This window comes from Lucilia cuprina, chromosome 6, assembly GCF_022045245.1.
Source record: "Lucilia cuprina isolate Lc7/37 chromosome 6, ASM2204524v1, whole genome shotgun sequence".
NCBI classification, from domain to species: Eukaryota; Metazoa; Arthropoda; class Insecta; order Diptera; family Calliphoridae; genus Lucilia; species Lucilia cuprina.
In genome coordinates this window covers 30,016,159-30,031,722 of record NC_060954.1, presented here as the reverse complement: position 1 = coordinate 30,031,722, position 15,564 = coordinate 30,016,159, and the positions used below count along the sequence as shown (strand labels likewise).

The 15,564-nt window shown below is 29.0% G+C and overlaps 1 protein-coding gene across 1 annotated transcript in view; it reads left to right on the top strand.

Annotated features, from left to right (window-relative positions):
• The window catches only part of LOC111682897 (potassium voltage-gated channel subfamily H member 8), a 227,754-nt gene that overhangs the window by 165,837 nt on the left and 46,353 nt on the right, over nt 1–15,564 (top strand). Inside the window, exons 11-13 of the mRNA XM_046953397.1 lie at nt 3,067–3,147; nt 7,063–7,158; nt 7,216–7,369. Coding sequence (XP_046809353.1) covers nt 3,067–3,147; nt 7,063–7,158; nt 7,216–7,369 — 331 coding nt within the window. The remainder of the gene's footprint in view (nt 1–3,066; nt 3,148–7,062; nt 7,159–7,215; nt 7,370–15,564) is intronic.

The following is a 15,564-nucleotide window of genomic DNA, read 5'->3' as shown; positions in this document are numbered from 1 at the left end:
ATCCGTAAATATATCGACAGCGGATTGTATTTCGTGGTCATTTTTCAATGAAATGTTTTGTGGCAAGTGTGAGCTGACATACATTTTATACTTTAACCAATTCGTCATCTTGTTAGGGAAGCAAGAACAATAGTTTTGCAATTTATTTGGGGTTTCTAATAACGTTAAATCTGTTGGCGAGTAGTCTGACGAGAGGTCCGGTGAAGGGATCACTGAAATAAATTCTCGTTTTATGTTTTTGATTACAGCAAAGTCAATTAGATCGCGAATCTAGACCACTAGATATGGCATCTAGTCTGTTATGCGATATTGCTTCTAGCAATTGTCTGCCTTTGGGAGTAATGAGGCGAGAGCCCCAAAATGTATTTTTTGCATTATAATCACCACCTGCTATGAATCTTGGTCCAAGAGTTTTATAGTAATCGAGAAACTGCTCTCGATTAATATTATACCTAGGAGGACAATATATTGAAGATATTGTAACTCTGCTACCAGGTATATTTATAGAGGTGACCTGGATATGGTCCTTTTTGTATTCTGGCATTGGGAAATGTCTAATAGTTTTTCTCACTAATATGGCTGTTCCACCACAGGCTCTGCCACTTGGATGTTTTGTATCGTAAGTGTAGTATCCGTTAATTCTGAAACAATTCTTTAGGGTAAAGTGTGTTTCAGAGACGAGTAGTACGTCAATTTCCTGAAGTAGCAGGAATTGTTCAACTTCATTCTTGTGTTGGCTAGGGCCGTTAGCATTCCAAAAACAAATTCTTGGGGAAGTCATTTTTTATTTAGCGGGGAATGCATGTGCATATGAAAATAACGTGGTATTATTTTCATTATTTGTTTGCAGATTTTCATTATTTTTATTTGTAAGACTTTTATATTGGGCACTAGAAGTTTGTTTTGCATTACTTTGGGTAACGGAACCCTCTTTTGTCGTAGGGCATACGATTTATTCTGATTGCTTTTATTTGTGATACTTCTATATTGAGCACTAGAAGTATTAAGAAGACTTGGGAAGTTAGAAGCTTTATATTGAGCACATAAAGGTCTTCTGGCCTTATTTAATTGTTGCATGTGTATATATACTGGATATCCGCGATAGTTAGCAGTGTGATTTTGACCACAGTTACTGCATTTTCTTTTATTTTTATCTGTTTTTGGGTGGGGACAATCTTGGCTTTTATGGATGCCACCGCATCTCATACAAACAGATGGTAATTTGCAGAAAGTTCTGGTGTGACCGAACTCTTGCCAATTTAGGCATTGAGGAGGACCTCTGCGTTTAATGGGTTCCTCTACAGTTATTTTGCGATTAAGAAGATATCTTAAACTATATATGGGATGAGTATCACCCTTTTCTTCAATTGTGAAGAGTTAAAAGTAATTTCAACTCTAAACATTGGTTGAGGAATTTTGTCCTTGTTAAATACATTGTGAATGGACTTCACATCATAACCTTCAGTCTCTAGCGCCTTTTTAATGTCATCATTTGGTATAGAACTATCTACACCTTTGATAACTACTGCCAAACCCTTTGCACTTTTTAGTTGATATGTGTAATAATTTCTTTTGTCAGAATCGAAACTATCAACTAAGTATTGTTCTAAACGACTTTTCTGAATTTTTTGTTTCCTGAATGTTTCTTTTGCGTAGGGAGACTTCGTGGAAATTTTCTTTGCCAAGAAGTTGGGACAACTTATTAACCAATAGATTTGTGGTAGGTTCGCGCAAATAAAGGGGAGGAGGCTGTTTGTTGTTTGTTTATTTATTTTTTCTTTTGCGCTATTATCTACAAAACAATTTGTTTTGGCGCACTCGAAAGAGAAGATCTCTCATTTGTTGTTGTTTTTACACTTAAATAATTTTTATGATTTTTGGGATAATAATTATTGTTTTTGTTGTATGGAGAGCTCATAACAAAGTATTCATTTTTTCATTGCTACTGAGCCTCCTTTCACTTATTGGAGAGTTAGAGAAACTGATGCACAATAACACAAACACTACACTTTATTTAAGGTTTTGTTGTTATTATTTTTGTTTTTTTTTTGTTTTTTATACTTTTTGTTTTGCTACAATTTGTTTTTGTTAATATTTGCATTAACGAAAACGACAATTTATTTGATTTTAATGTATTTTTAATATTAATAATATATATAAGTATGTATTTAGTTAATTTAATTAATTCCATTCGCTGTACTTATCTTTTTTATATTTTAATTAAGAATTTATGTTTACAATGTTATTTTCTCGTGAGAGCGATTTAAAACACGTCTATCCACTATGAGATCAAACAGCAATCTATCATATAAATGATACTGCAGATTTTCGTAATGATCGGCCCTTTTTTGACCCTAGCCCCCCACAAACCCCCTTTAAAAATGTCTTAAACGTTTAAAACTGACTTTATATCGCAATGAAACTCAACAAAACTAACTGTTATTTAAAAATATATGCTTTTCCCAAATTTAATGAGGATCGGCCTATGTTTGACCTATACTCCTATATGAAACCTCCAGAAAATTTTGTTTTTTTTTATCAAAAAATTACTTAAATACTTTGGAATTAAGGTAAAATTCAACATAAAAGTTTCTTTATGAAAAATAAAAATATTAAAAATATACTCATGGTGTAAGGTATTATATGGTCGGCCATACCCGACTATAATTTCATATCTGTTTTTTTAACAATTTTTTTCATTATATTTTAATAATTATTTTTTTGCTTTCTCGGTTTAAATCTTGGAAAATCTCGAAATTACTATTTTTTTGACAATGAAAATAAAGTTTGAATAAAACTTTAAAATAGTACAAACATTTTTTAATTGAAAAATATTTGAAAAATAAGGTGGAATTCAAGTTGAATTCCATGTTTTGAACGCCTATTGGGAACATAGAACCACAAAAATTTATTTTTTAAACTCATTCAAATGTTAGTAAAAAATATATGTATAAGATATACAATTTTAAAAATATAGAATTCTTTGGATGTCATCAAATATCACTTAGTGCTACTTTTAAAGTAGTGATAAATTTAATAATATTTCCTTAAATTTATTTATTACAGATGCCGAAAGAACTGAAACAAAGGATTGAAGACTATTTTCAAACCTCATGGTCTCTTAATCACGGAATAGACATATACGAGGTGAGTCGATTATAATTATTATATTTTTTCTTTTTTTAAGTTTGAAATGAAGAATTACCCCCGAAAAGATAGAATACACCATTTCACTGGTTTTATTATGTACAACTAATTAAGTGTATCACATGTCATTGCCCAAAATCGCGATTTCCTATCATGCGAGGTCCCTGCCAACAATTTGTATCCAAATTGTAACCATAACGGTACAGCTTAAAGTTTAAAACAATCTAATTTGATGTGATCTTACTTGATAAGTTGATTTCGTTACAGTCTCAAGTCACTTTTTTATAACATAGTAGTAAATTTCCAGTTTTGCCTTAATAATAGTGAAACTGGAAATTATTACAATTTTACACTCTTCTATGTTATAAAAGCGTCTTTATAATATTTTTATCTACTTTTTTATATTGTTTTACACTCACTAAAATCTAACTTATGCGTATCATATATTAAACTTATGTTATTATTATTACAAAATCTAAATTTCACACTATATCACACAACTGATCACAATGAAATACACTTTTTCTTCTGAATTTTGAGAGCAAGAATGTTTCTGCATTAAATAATCTTGTTAGTGTATTAAAAAGTGTTCGTTTTCAATATTTTTATTCTATCTACTTATTATAATTTAATTTTCTTTTTGGTTTATAAAAACGCAATAAAATATTCAAAATGATGATCAAAATTAGAAAGTAATGTATTTTGTTTTTGTAAATTTTTACAAAAATTTTTACGCCTTTACAGGCGTAAGATCTGCACGCAACTTTTTTAAAATCCACACAGAAATACAATAACAACATTTTGAGAAAGCCGAATTTATGTAGGTAAGAGAGAACAGTGTGCGAGATGAGCTGTATGATTGTTTTCATCACTCTTAAAAAAACCTCGTTTGACTCGAATGAAACTTACTTATGTCGAATTCCATCTGGAAAGAACATAGCAAAACTGACAATTTTTGACCTCATGTCTTCCAATTTCCTTCATATTATCAATATATGTTCTTTAAGTAGAAAATAAAACAACTCCATTGTTTATTTTGAAATATTTGAAGAAACGCGATTTTTATGGCGATTTTAATTTGATCGAAAACTACAAAAAATCAAAAAGGTATAAAACTTTGAACCTTTATATCTTTGAGAGTTTATATCGGATTTACTATTACTATGGATGAGCTCTTTCATTTAAATATGATTTTTTTATTAAAAAGTTTAAGATAGTGCATTTTTTAAAGAAATGCACTTTTGGAATGCATTTTTGAAATCGTTCTCCCTGTTTAAAATTTTGTTAAAAGTGCATAAGTCGATTACTTGAAGTTTTTTATGCAAAATAAAAAAATATTTTGTTTTGACGTTCATTACATCTATTTTTGCCGATTTTATTAAATGTTTTATATTGAATTTTTTTTTTTAATTTTATTGATATTTTATGCATTTAACAGAATTTAAAACTGCTTAAAATACATTACTGATTACAATTGGGATGTGAATACTTAAATTCGGTTACGACTAATGTACACGTTAATAAAAATTAATTTCTAGATAATATTTGTTAAGATAAAAGCATTTTTATGGCAAATGCATATTGGGTGCATTTTCTACATTTTACTCCATGTTTAACGTATCTTGTAAGAGCATTATTGACAAATGTATATAAAGTTAACTAACTTAAACTAAAAAAAATAATTTTTATAATATCGCGAAAAATGATGTTGCATATTCGTTTAATAAAAAAATTATATACATAATATTTAAATAGCAAGTTTTGATTTATGATATTTCAAAATACTATCAATAGGGAGAACAATTTGAAAAACGCTCTCAGGTGCACTTGCATCAAAAATGCATTTATCTTAAGAAATATTATTTAGAAATTCATTTTTATGAATGTGTACATTAGTTATGATAAGTAATGTCTTTTAAGCAGTTTTAAATTTTGTTTAATGCATAAAATATCAATAAAATTAAAAAAAAAAAAAAAATCAATTTAAAACATTTAAAAAAATCGGCAAAAGTTAAAAGTTTTATATTCCTTTTTGATTTTTTGCACTATTCGAACAAATTAAAATCGCCATAAAAATCGAATTCCTCTAAATTTTTTAAGAATTTAGCGTTGATATGTCTTATGTGTCTAAAAGAGTATGTGTTTACAAAAAATTAAAGAAATCTAAGGACCATCGGTCAATTCTTATTTGATTTATCATGGAATTCATGCTATATACTTGTATTTTTATGCCAGTTAAAGGCGTTAAAGTAATTTTCTGAAGGGGACCTAATAAAATTTAGTAGACAAAATTTGGTTCGTATTAAATTTATTGGTGTCGAATTTCATCGCTACACTCGTATTTTTAAGCCATTAATGAGCGTTATATGGGACCGATCCTCATAAAATTTTTTAGATAGATTTTGACTGGTATGAAACTTACTTATGTTGAATTTCATCTATATACTAGTATTTTTAAACCAGTAATGAACGTTAAAGTCCTTTTGTATTGGGGGGTAGGGTCAATTATGGACCGATCCTCATAAAATTTTGCATAGTGATTTTGGATCATAAGAATCTTACTTATGTCGAATTTCATCGCTATATTCATGTTTTTAAACAAGTTATGACTGTTAAAGCTGCTTTTCGAGGGGCTACCGAGAACGTGGACCGATATTGCCCATTTTCAATACCAAACAAACCTTACCTATAAAAAATATTTTCGAGAAATTTCAACCCTCTAGCTCTTTCTATTCGGACTCTATCGTGCTTTCAACAGACAGACATGGCTAGATCGTCTTAGAATTTAATGACGACCCAGAATATATATACTTTTGTGGGTCTGTGACCAATATTTCGATGTGTTACAAACGGAATGACAAAATCAATATACCCCCATCTTTTTTGATGGTGGGTATAATATACACATTGAAGATATTGTATGTGAAGAATATTGCAAAAAATTAACAGGAAAACTCCTTATTTTATTAAAAATTTACTTAGAATCTAATTAAACTTGTTTTTTTATAATTCTTTAATGTTTTTTCTTTATATAACACTTTCAAATACACTATCAACGCCACCAACAACTTTTTTAAATTTTTAATAGTATTCTTTATAAAATATGTTTTTGCATCACAATAGTTATCAAATTTCCGGTAATTAAGATGTGTTCATAAAAAGCAAGAAATAGTTACCCAGCAGTTCGACGGGACAGTCCCGAACTGAACACTTAACCTACCACTTGTGGTGGCCCCTAGCCACCTGACTACCCATGCGACCAACTATTTTAACATGGGCTTGTCCTACGAAGAAGTCAATGTCTTCATTCTGTTTATTTGTAGCGAAAGACCAAAAACATACGAGTTGGAGTCAGCTAGGTGGTAAGATATTAATGGAACTAAAATTTAAAAATTTCAAGTGACTACTCTCTAGAATACTATGGGACAATAATGTGACGATTGACCCGAAAGATATAAATTTGAGTTAACCAGATGGTGGCATATTAGTAAAAAGTAATAATCATTTCTCCAAAAGATGGGTAAAATAACTACTTTCAGAAGTACAACAAAAAAACTTTTAAGAGTATAATCTCTAGGTTACTTGAGGACTCATTAATAGTCTGAATTTCTAATTAAATTTCGATTAGGGAAGCGAAGCTTTATGTACTCTAGTATATAAAAATATATATATTTTTTTTAAATTTCAAAAATCCCTACAATTTCGCAAAAGTAACCAATTTTTGTGCTTCTCAATGTTAAAAAAATATATATTTTTAAGAACATTGTTATTATATTTTAAGAACATATATGATTTTCTTACATATTAAAAGCGTTTTTATTAGAGCAGTGTCCCTGATAATCAGCATTAATTATATAAAGGTATTAAATTTAATGTTACATTTTATAATTACATTTTTTTCATCTACTTTTTAAGACATTACGAGAATTTCCTGAAGAACTGAGAGGAGACGTTTCAATGCATTTGCATAGAGAAATTCTTCAATTGCCTATTTTTGAGGGTGCATCTCAAGTAAGTTTTTCTTAACTTAGAAAAATTTTCAATTTAGAAGAATAAATTTAATTTTAGGGTTGTCTTAAACTGCTTTCTCTACATATAAAAACTAATTTTTGTGCTCCCGGAGAATATCTTATACATAAGGGTGATGCTCTCAACTATATATATTATTTATGCAACGGTTCCATGGAAGTTATAAAAGACGAAATGGTAGTTGCAATTCTTGGTAAGTATCATGTAAATAGAAATGTAATAATAGGATTTTCGATATCTTAATTCCGATTTTTTTCCTATAGTAATCTTAGCCTAGGAAAATTAGGTTTTTTCTGCAGAATTTTAGACAGATAAATGAAAATTTTGCACATTGCTTCCCCTTAGCGTAATTAGTTGGGTATTCAATTATTCGGGGTTTTGTCTTATTCGGTTTATTCGACAAATAATTATTTGAGGTTTTGCGTTAGCCGGTTAATAATCGGATAATTAAAAATTTCGGTTATTCGAAAAAAGGCAACTAGATGTTATTATTGCTTTTAAAAATAATTTTCTTCATATACACCCTGAACAATTTTGAAAAAAGCATTCACATATAGAAAAGTTAATAAGCATATGAAAATAGATTTCACTTATAGTACTGCGTACTCCGATTTTAATGTCCTTATAAAAGGATTTCAAAGTTTAAAGGACTACAAACGAATATTTAAAATATTTATATATATTTTATAACGCTAATATTGGTATCAAATGAAAGCTGGGAACCTGTACACTCTATCTATATCATATACCTGTCTCACTTAGAGAAAAAAACGAAAAAATAAAAATTAAATTAAAACTCAAAAACTCTTAACTACTTTTTTCTGACATCTTTAAGATTTTCCATTCATTCTTGATGATCTTGATGATTTGAAATAAATTATATTATTTCAAAGCAGAGAAACTCAGCTTCATTTGAAATTAATATAATACCAACTTTTTAATATAAACCTGGAATTCCATCTTTTGGAAATTGGATGTCTTTTAAACTTTAAAGTCCTTTTACAGGAGCATAAGAGCTGATTATGAAAAACTGAGTACACAGGGTTAATACTAATGGTACACATTTTCCTGTACGCATAGATTTTTCCATGTTTGAAAATAAAAATATTATCTTCACTTCTTTCACTTCAATTCTTTGTTCAGTTTTTTCTCAAATACTAGAAATTATTCCTGTTTATGTGAAATGCTTTTCTATATAAAGCCACGATCGGCAACTCCTATACACAGTGTTTTTTGGCCGATACTAAATTTACACAGATTACTCACACCCATAGAAAACACAATTCAGTCTCATTTGAGCTGTCATAAAAGAAGGTTGTGTTGTCGCTCGTTTCTTGCTTTTGCAATGAAAATGAACTAAAGTATATTAATGATGGGATGGATAATACTAATTATTGTTGTGCTATTTTAGTATCTACACTACACATTTAATAGTTTTTAGAATTATTAACTTTTTTAAATGTTTTTTCTTTCAACAGAATTTGCAAATTATAATAATTAACCAAAATTTAATGTACCTACTTTTGTTTAATTTTTATCTTTAATATGTATATATTTAATTGCAAATATAGTTAAAAAGCTCAAATTTGTGTTTTATATACATATATTCTAATATTTAAAATAAATATGTGCAAAACAGGGCAAAAAATATTTGCTACTTTTAAACTAAAAAATATTAGTTTTGTGTTACATTAATATTATTTCTAAATATTAGTTTTCCATACATGCATTTTTGTGGAGATGAGAGTATAATGATTTCTCATTTCTTGTTTTTTCGCTCTTTCACTTATACAAGTGCAAAATGTAGTAGTATATGTCTGCCGATCCTGGATATAAAGACATTACTGTTTTTAAGATTTTCAACGAGTTCTACAATTCATACGTTCCATTGAACACAAGTTCAACTATAACTGTTGCTGAAAACTTATTGGATATACTTAAGAACACAACAATGTTCTCAAAAAAACAGGTTGAAAAAATAAAAGCAATATAATTATTTCCATGATTTCTTTTCAAAAATCATCAAATAAATTTTCTTTATTATAGAAAATTGATTAAGAAATTAAGAAAATTTATTATAAAAATATTAAATTTTGTAGAAAATACTTAGTAATTTTACTGCTAAATAGTGAGTTTTTCTTAATCGGTTAATTGATAGAAATTATTCGGTTTATTCGATATTTGATAATTTTCATTTATTCGAACGATTAATCGTCAAAAATTAATCGATTAACCGAACGACGATTAATTGTTGAAAGTCAAAGGTTACAAAAATCTGTTTTTAGCGAATATCTCCCTTATTATGCGTCGTACACATTTCGATGTTATTATAATTTCTATAGAGATTTGAATTTCCTATATTCTGTTGCAGAATATTTTCACTGTTTTCGAGCAATTGTGCAGTATTTTTTCATTGCAATGATATTTTCAAATTTTAATATTTTTAACTCCAATACAGATAATGTCGAATTTTGTCTATCTTATATAAGCCAATAGAACATAATTAATTTCTGTCATATCCCTTTTCACAGCATCACTCTTTGGTCCATAGTTTAATGTCCGTCTATCCGAATTAGTGGACATAATCAAACAAGTAGGAAAGTATAGTCGGGCATGACCGACCATATAATACCCTACACCAAGGTTCGGCAAACTTTTGAGTCGGAAGAGCCAAAATTTGCAGTTTAAAAAACATGGTTTTTAAAAGAGCCACAAAATGTTTATTTATTGAAACATTACTAATACTTCATTAATTATCTCCAAAAAAACTTTTTTTCATTATCTACAAGACAATTCTGCAAGTAATCTTTCTTAAAGACTTTTAGCATTTTTTAGCACTTGTTATATAAAGATAAACGTTCATTAGAGTGGAACGACAGTAGTAAAGCGACGAAATTCGACGTAAATAAGTTGTATAAGAACAAAAATACATTTTCGAATTTGATTTTAACACTCATAACTGGCTTAATTATAGCAACACAAACAAACAGGAACAAAAATAGCTTTACCAAATATAGTAACGATCGGCTCATATTTGTTCCTACCTCTCATATTAGATATCCATTAGAACCCTATCGCTTTTATGTCACTTAATAATGTGTTACACAGTCGGGATATAATTGACCAGTCTCCTTACATAAGATCTACTTCAGAAAATGATTCTAACGCTCATAACTGATCTAATATCATTGTTGTCCATACCCCACAGAAATTCGTCTTATGGAAATGACTTTAAAGCTCAAAACAGGCTTAATAATACCAGCATAGTGGTAAAATTCGTCATAAAAAAGTTTATAAGAACACATACTAGTGACGACATACAACGGGATAAAATAGAAGTTAGTGATGAAAATGAAACCATTAATCAAAGTTACAAAGATGTGTTTATTGTTTTGTTGGTTTTAATACATTGCTCGTTAAAAATAAAATATATAAATATTGTTTTTATAAAATAAAATGTGAGTAAGAAACTAAAGAGCCACAGCTCCACATCTAAAGAGCACCATTTGACTCGCGAGCCGTTGTTTGCCGACCCCTGCCCTACACGATAAGTATATTTTAAAAATTTTTATTTTTATAACCTTCACCTTCGTAAAAAGAGTATATATAAGTTTGTCATTCCGTTTGTAATTTCTATAATATAATTTTCCGACCCTATAAAGTATATATATTCTTGATCCTTATAGATAGCGGAGCCATGTCCGTCTGTCTGTTTGTTGAAATCAGTTTTTAGAGGACCCCAGATATCGGCGAGATCCGAATCTTCAATAATTCTATTAGACATGCTTTCGAGAAGATCGCTATTTAAAATCAGCAAAATCGGTCGGTATACAACGGAGATATGAGCAAAAATCCGAGACAACCTCTGAAAATTTCATCAAAAAATTGTTAAAAAAGCAACAAAAACACTGTATATAGAAAAAGATGTACATGTGTGTGTAGATGTATTTGGTTTTATTCAGCTGTGTATTTTTTTGTATGTTTGGAATCCAAACATACAAAAAAAATACACAGCAAAAAATATGATTTACATTTTTGGTTAAAATAAAATAATTTTCCCTTTTGTTTTGCAAATATATTTTCTAATGAATAGAAATAAGTATTTAAAACGTTTTCAATTATATGAGAGTAGATTGTGAGTTATTGTACAATAATTTTTATGCGAATAATGTAAGTTTGAAATTTAAAACTAACACAAATTTTTTCCAAGTGCTTTTTAAAACAATTTTTTTACGATAAACAGAACCAAAATCTACGTCTCGTCAATGTTTACCAGCAATGAATCAGAGGTCGAAGTCGACCGGCTTCGAGTCGAAGCTTAGCCGCCGCCGAACTATATTTAGTTGCTTGAGCCGCCGCCGAAACATTCGGCTTAAATCGACTCAAATTTTTTTAATGTTTTTATTAACTAAACTAAGATCAATTATGTTTAAAATACACTATGGTGAAGGGTAAATAAGATTCGGCACAGCCGAATATAGCACTCTTACTTGTTTATAAAGAAACTTTTATGTTGAATATTACCATAATTCCAAAATTTTTAAGCAATTTATTGATAAAAAAAAAAAACTAAAATTTCTAAATGAGGCTTTATATAGGTCAAATATCAGCTGATCCTCGGTAAATTTGGGAAAATGATATAGTTTTAAATAACAGTTAGTTTTGTTGAGTTTCATTGCGATACAAATGGTTACAAGTCAATTTTACACGTTTAAGACATTTTTTGAAGTGGGGTTTGTATGGGGGCTAGGGTCAAATAAGTGCCGTTCCTTACGAAAATCTGCAGTGTCATTTATACTTACATAAAACTTATTTGTGCCAATTTTTAATCGACTCAAAAAATGATTCTGTATCGATCGGTATACTTAAAGATAATATTTTTGTATGTTACAAACATCAGCACAAACGTAAAATACCCTCCCCACTATAGTGGTGTAGGGTATAAAAAGGCAGAAATATTTTTCCACCAAATTGCATTGAAATCAGACTACGACTTCAACTATCTCTAATATAGAAATCCGACTTTAATATGTTTTCAATATTAATGAAAACCAAAGTGTTTTTACTTTTTTGAAAATTTAAAAATTTGTTAAAAATATTTAATGATAACGCCCAATTGTAATAAAATTTGGTGAAAATATTACCCTAAATATCTGGATTTGACCACCATTTTTTTCCAATTCTTATCAGAAATATGACCTGTGATCTGAAAATTATAGACAGAAAGACATTGCACTATGTGCCATAGATCGAATTTGAGATAAAACGTGTAATAGTGCATAAGTATATATTAACTGCTTATAAGAGAAGGAAAAGTTATGACTAATTTATTTTTATTAATGACTAATTTATCTTTAATAAGATTTGAAAATATAAGTGCAGTAGAAAAATAATGCACTGTAGCTCGACAACAACTAATGATACGCAAAATTATTCTTCAACCAAAATGTAAAAAAAATAAATTCTCCATAGAGATTATAATAACATTAAAATGCGTCCGACGCATATTAAGCTAGATATTCGCAAAAACTAATTTTTGTTACCTTTTGTTACCATTGACATCCAATATCTCGCCTCACGCACAAGTTATTTTAAGTGACTTTAAATTTATTACTAATTATGCTAAGGGAAAGCTATGTGCCAATTTTCATTTAGATATCTGAAATTCCAAAGATTGCTCTTTTTTATCTAATTTTCCTGGGGTATCTGCTTCTTTTCAATTTCACAACTCATGTGATGTTCCTTTATCTCTATTTCATGATAAAAAATTTTAATAATTTAACCCCAAATAATTTAAAACTTATTTGGGGTTCAAAACAAAAAAAAAAATGGGAAATAAATAATTAAAACAAGTAGGAAAGTATAGTCGGGCATGGCCGACCATATGATACCCTACACCATGAGTATATTTTTACAATTTTTACTTTTATAAAATTTTTATTTTTTGTAAAGAAACTTTTATGTTGAATATTACCATAATTCCAAAATATTTAAGCCGTTTATTGATAAAAAACTAAAATTTCTAAATGAGGCTTTATATAGGTCAAATATGGGCCGATCCTCGGTAAATTTGGGAAAAGGATATATTTCTAAATAACAGTTAGTTTTGTTGAGTTTCATTGCGATACAAATGGTTACAAGTCAATTTTAGACGTTTAAGTCATTTTTTGAAGGGGGTTTGTATGGGGGCTAGGGTCAAATATAGGCCGATCCTTACGAAAATCTGCAGTATCATTTATACTTATATAAAACTTATTTGTGCCAATTTTTAGAGAGATAATATAATATTTGACGTAATTATGGCATAAAAAGTTCAAATCGGGAGGTACGGTTGTATGGGGGCTAGGTAATATAATGGACCGATTTCGATTTCAATAGGCTTTGTCCCTGTACCAAAAAACATGCTTGGTCCACATTTCATCAAATTATCTTGAAAATTTCGGCCTGTACCTTGCGCACAAGGTTTACATGGACAGCCAGCCAGCCGGACAGACGGACGGACGGACATGTCTTAATAGACTCAGAAAATGATTCTGAATCGATCGGTATACTTTAAGGTGGGTATTGGACCAATATTTTTGTATGTTACAAACATCAGCACAAACGTATAATACCCTCCCCACTATAGTGGTGTAGGGTATAAAAATTATGAATCATACAGCTATAAAAATGTCTGTATATATTAAAGCCAAAATATCTTAACAAATTTTTTGTAGATAATGATATTTGCTGGTTTACAAATACGTGTACAGAAAAGGGTTTGCTTATTAAATACGAAACAAAATCTATTTACAAAATTTTATTAGTATCGGTTCATAACACTGTGCAACAAGAAAGTCTTTCCCGAATGATACCAAAGGGAAATGAAAGTAGACCATCAGTAGACTAAAATCACCAAAGGCTTTAAAAAAGTTATTTTTAACTTTTAATTTTTAATTTATAGGCATTTAATGTTTTGCAATTTGGGAAAAACTTTCCCATATACCTACAGTGAATCAACTAAGTTTTTTGCCTACCAATTTTTAAGAGATTTTCATTTTTTGTGCATAAATAAAGTTCAAATAAACAGATAAAAAGTAAATTTATGTTTTCGAATTAAAAATAGATATTGTGTAGAATGGGAAAACCATGAAAAATATTAAAATAAAATTTTTTGTGCATTTGCAGGACAACAAAGTATTTTGCATATTTAAAATTTCATTATTTTATTTTTATTTATTATTTATTATTTTTTTAATTACTTTTTAGAATTTATTGTTTTATGGTGTTAAGTGTTTTTCAATTGCAATCTTCAAAAAGTATGTGAATTCTCATTGTGTGAAACAGAGAAATGATTTACTTGTTTTACAATTCCGATATAAAACAAGTAGAAAAGTATAGTGTATTTAAAAAAAATATTTTTTATAAAGAAACTTTTATGTTGAATTTTACCTTAATTGATAAAAAACTAAATTTTCCAATGAGGCGTTACAAGTGAATAGACGTATAAGACATTTTTTATGAAACTAGGGTCAAATAAGGGACGATCATTACGAAAATCTGCAGTTTCATTTATCTATATATATAAAAATGAATGTGTGTTTGTTTATATGTTTGTATGTTTGAACGCTATAGACGACTAAACGGCTGAACCGATTTGCTTGAAATTTTCACAGCGTATTCCTGTATGTCTGGAATAGGTAATATTCTACTTTTTACATTGAATTTTTAAGCGGGCGAGCAGCCACGTCCACATTAAGAAAATATAAAATTCGTATATTTGAGATAACATTACAGTTAGAGTCCTCAAATTTTGTGGGAGACACTTTAGTATCAATATGATTATTCAGGATAAAGAGTGGGCGGGCTAGCGTTAGGAGGCGTGGCACCTCCCATATAAATTAAATAAAAAAATTCGTTTATCTTGGAAACTATTACACTTAAAATCTTAAAATTTTGCACGAATAACTCTAACATCCATGTTAACATTTTGGATAATAAATTGGCGGACTACTCATGAGGGGAGCGGCACCTCCTATATAAATTAAATACAAAAATTCATTTATCTTGAGATAATGTAACAGTTAAAGTCCTCAAATTTTGTCGGAGCCATTTTAGTGTTAATATGATAATTTAGGATAAAATGTGGGAGGATTAGCGTTAGGGGGCGTAGAACCTTCCATATAAATTAAATACAAAAATTCGTTTAAATTGGAAATTATTACAGTTAGAATCTTATATAACTTATAGAACTAAGTTCTTAAAATTTTGCACTAAGAACTTTAATATTTATCTAAGCATTTATAAGAAAAAAGTGCAAATTATCATCTGAGGAGCTTGGAGCGCTTATATGAACAAAATAGAAAAATTCGTATATCTGAGAAACTGTTAGAGATAAAATCATTAAAT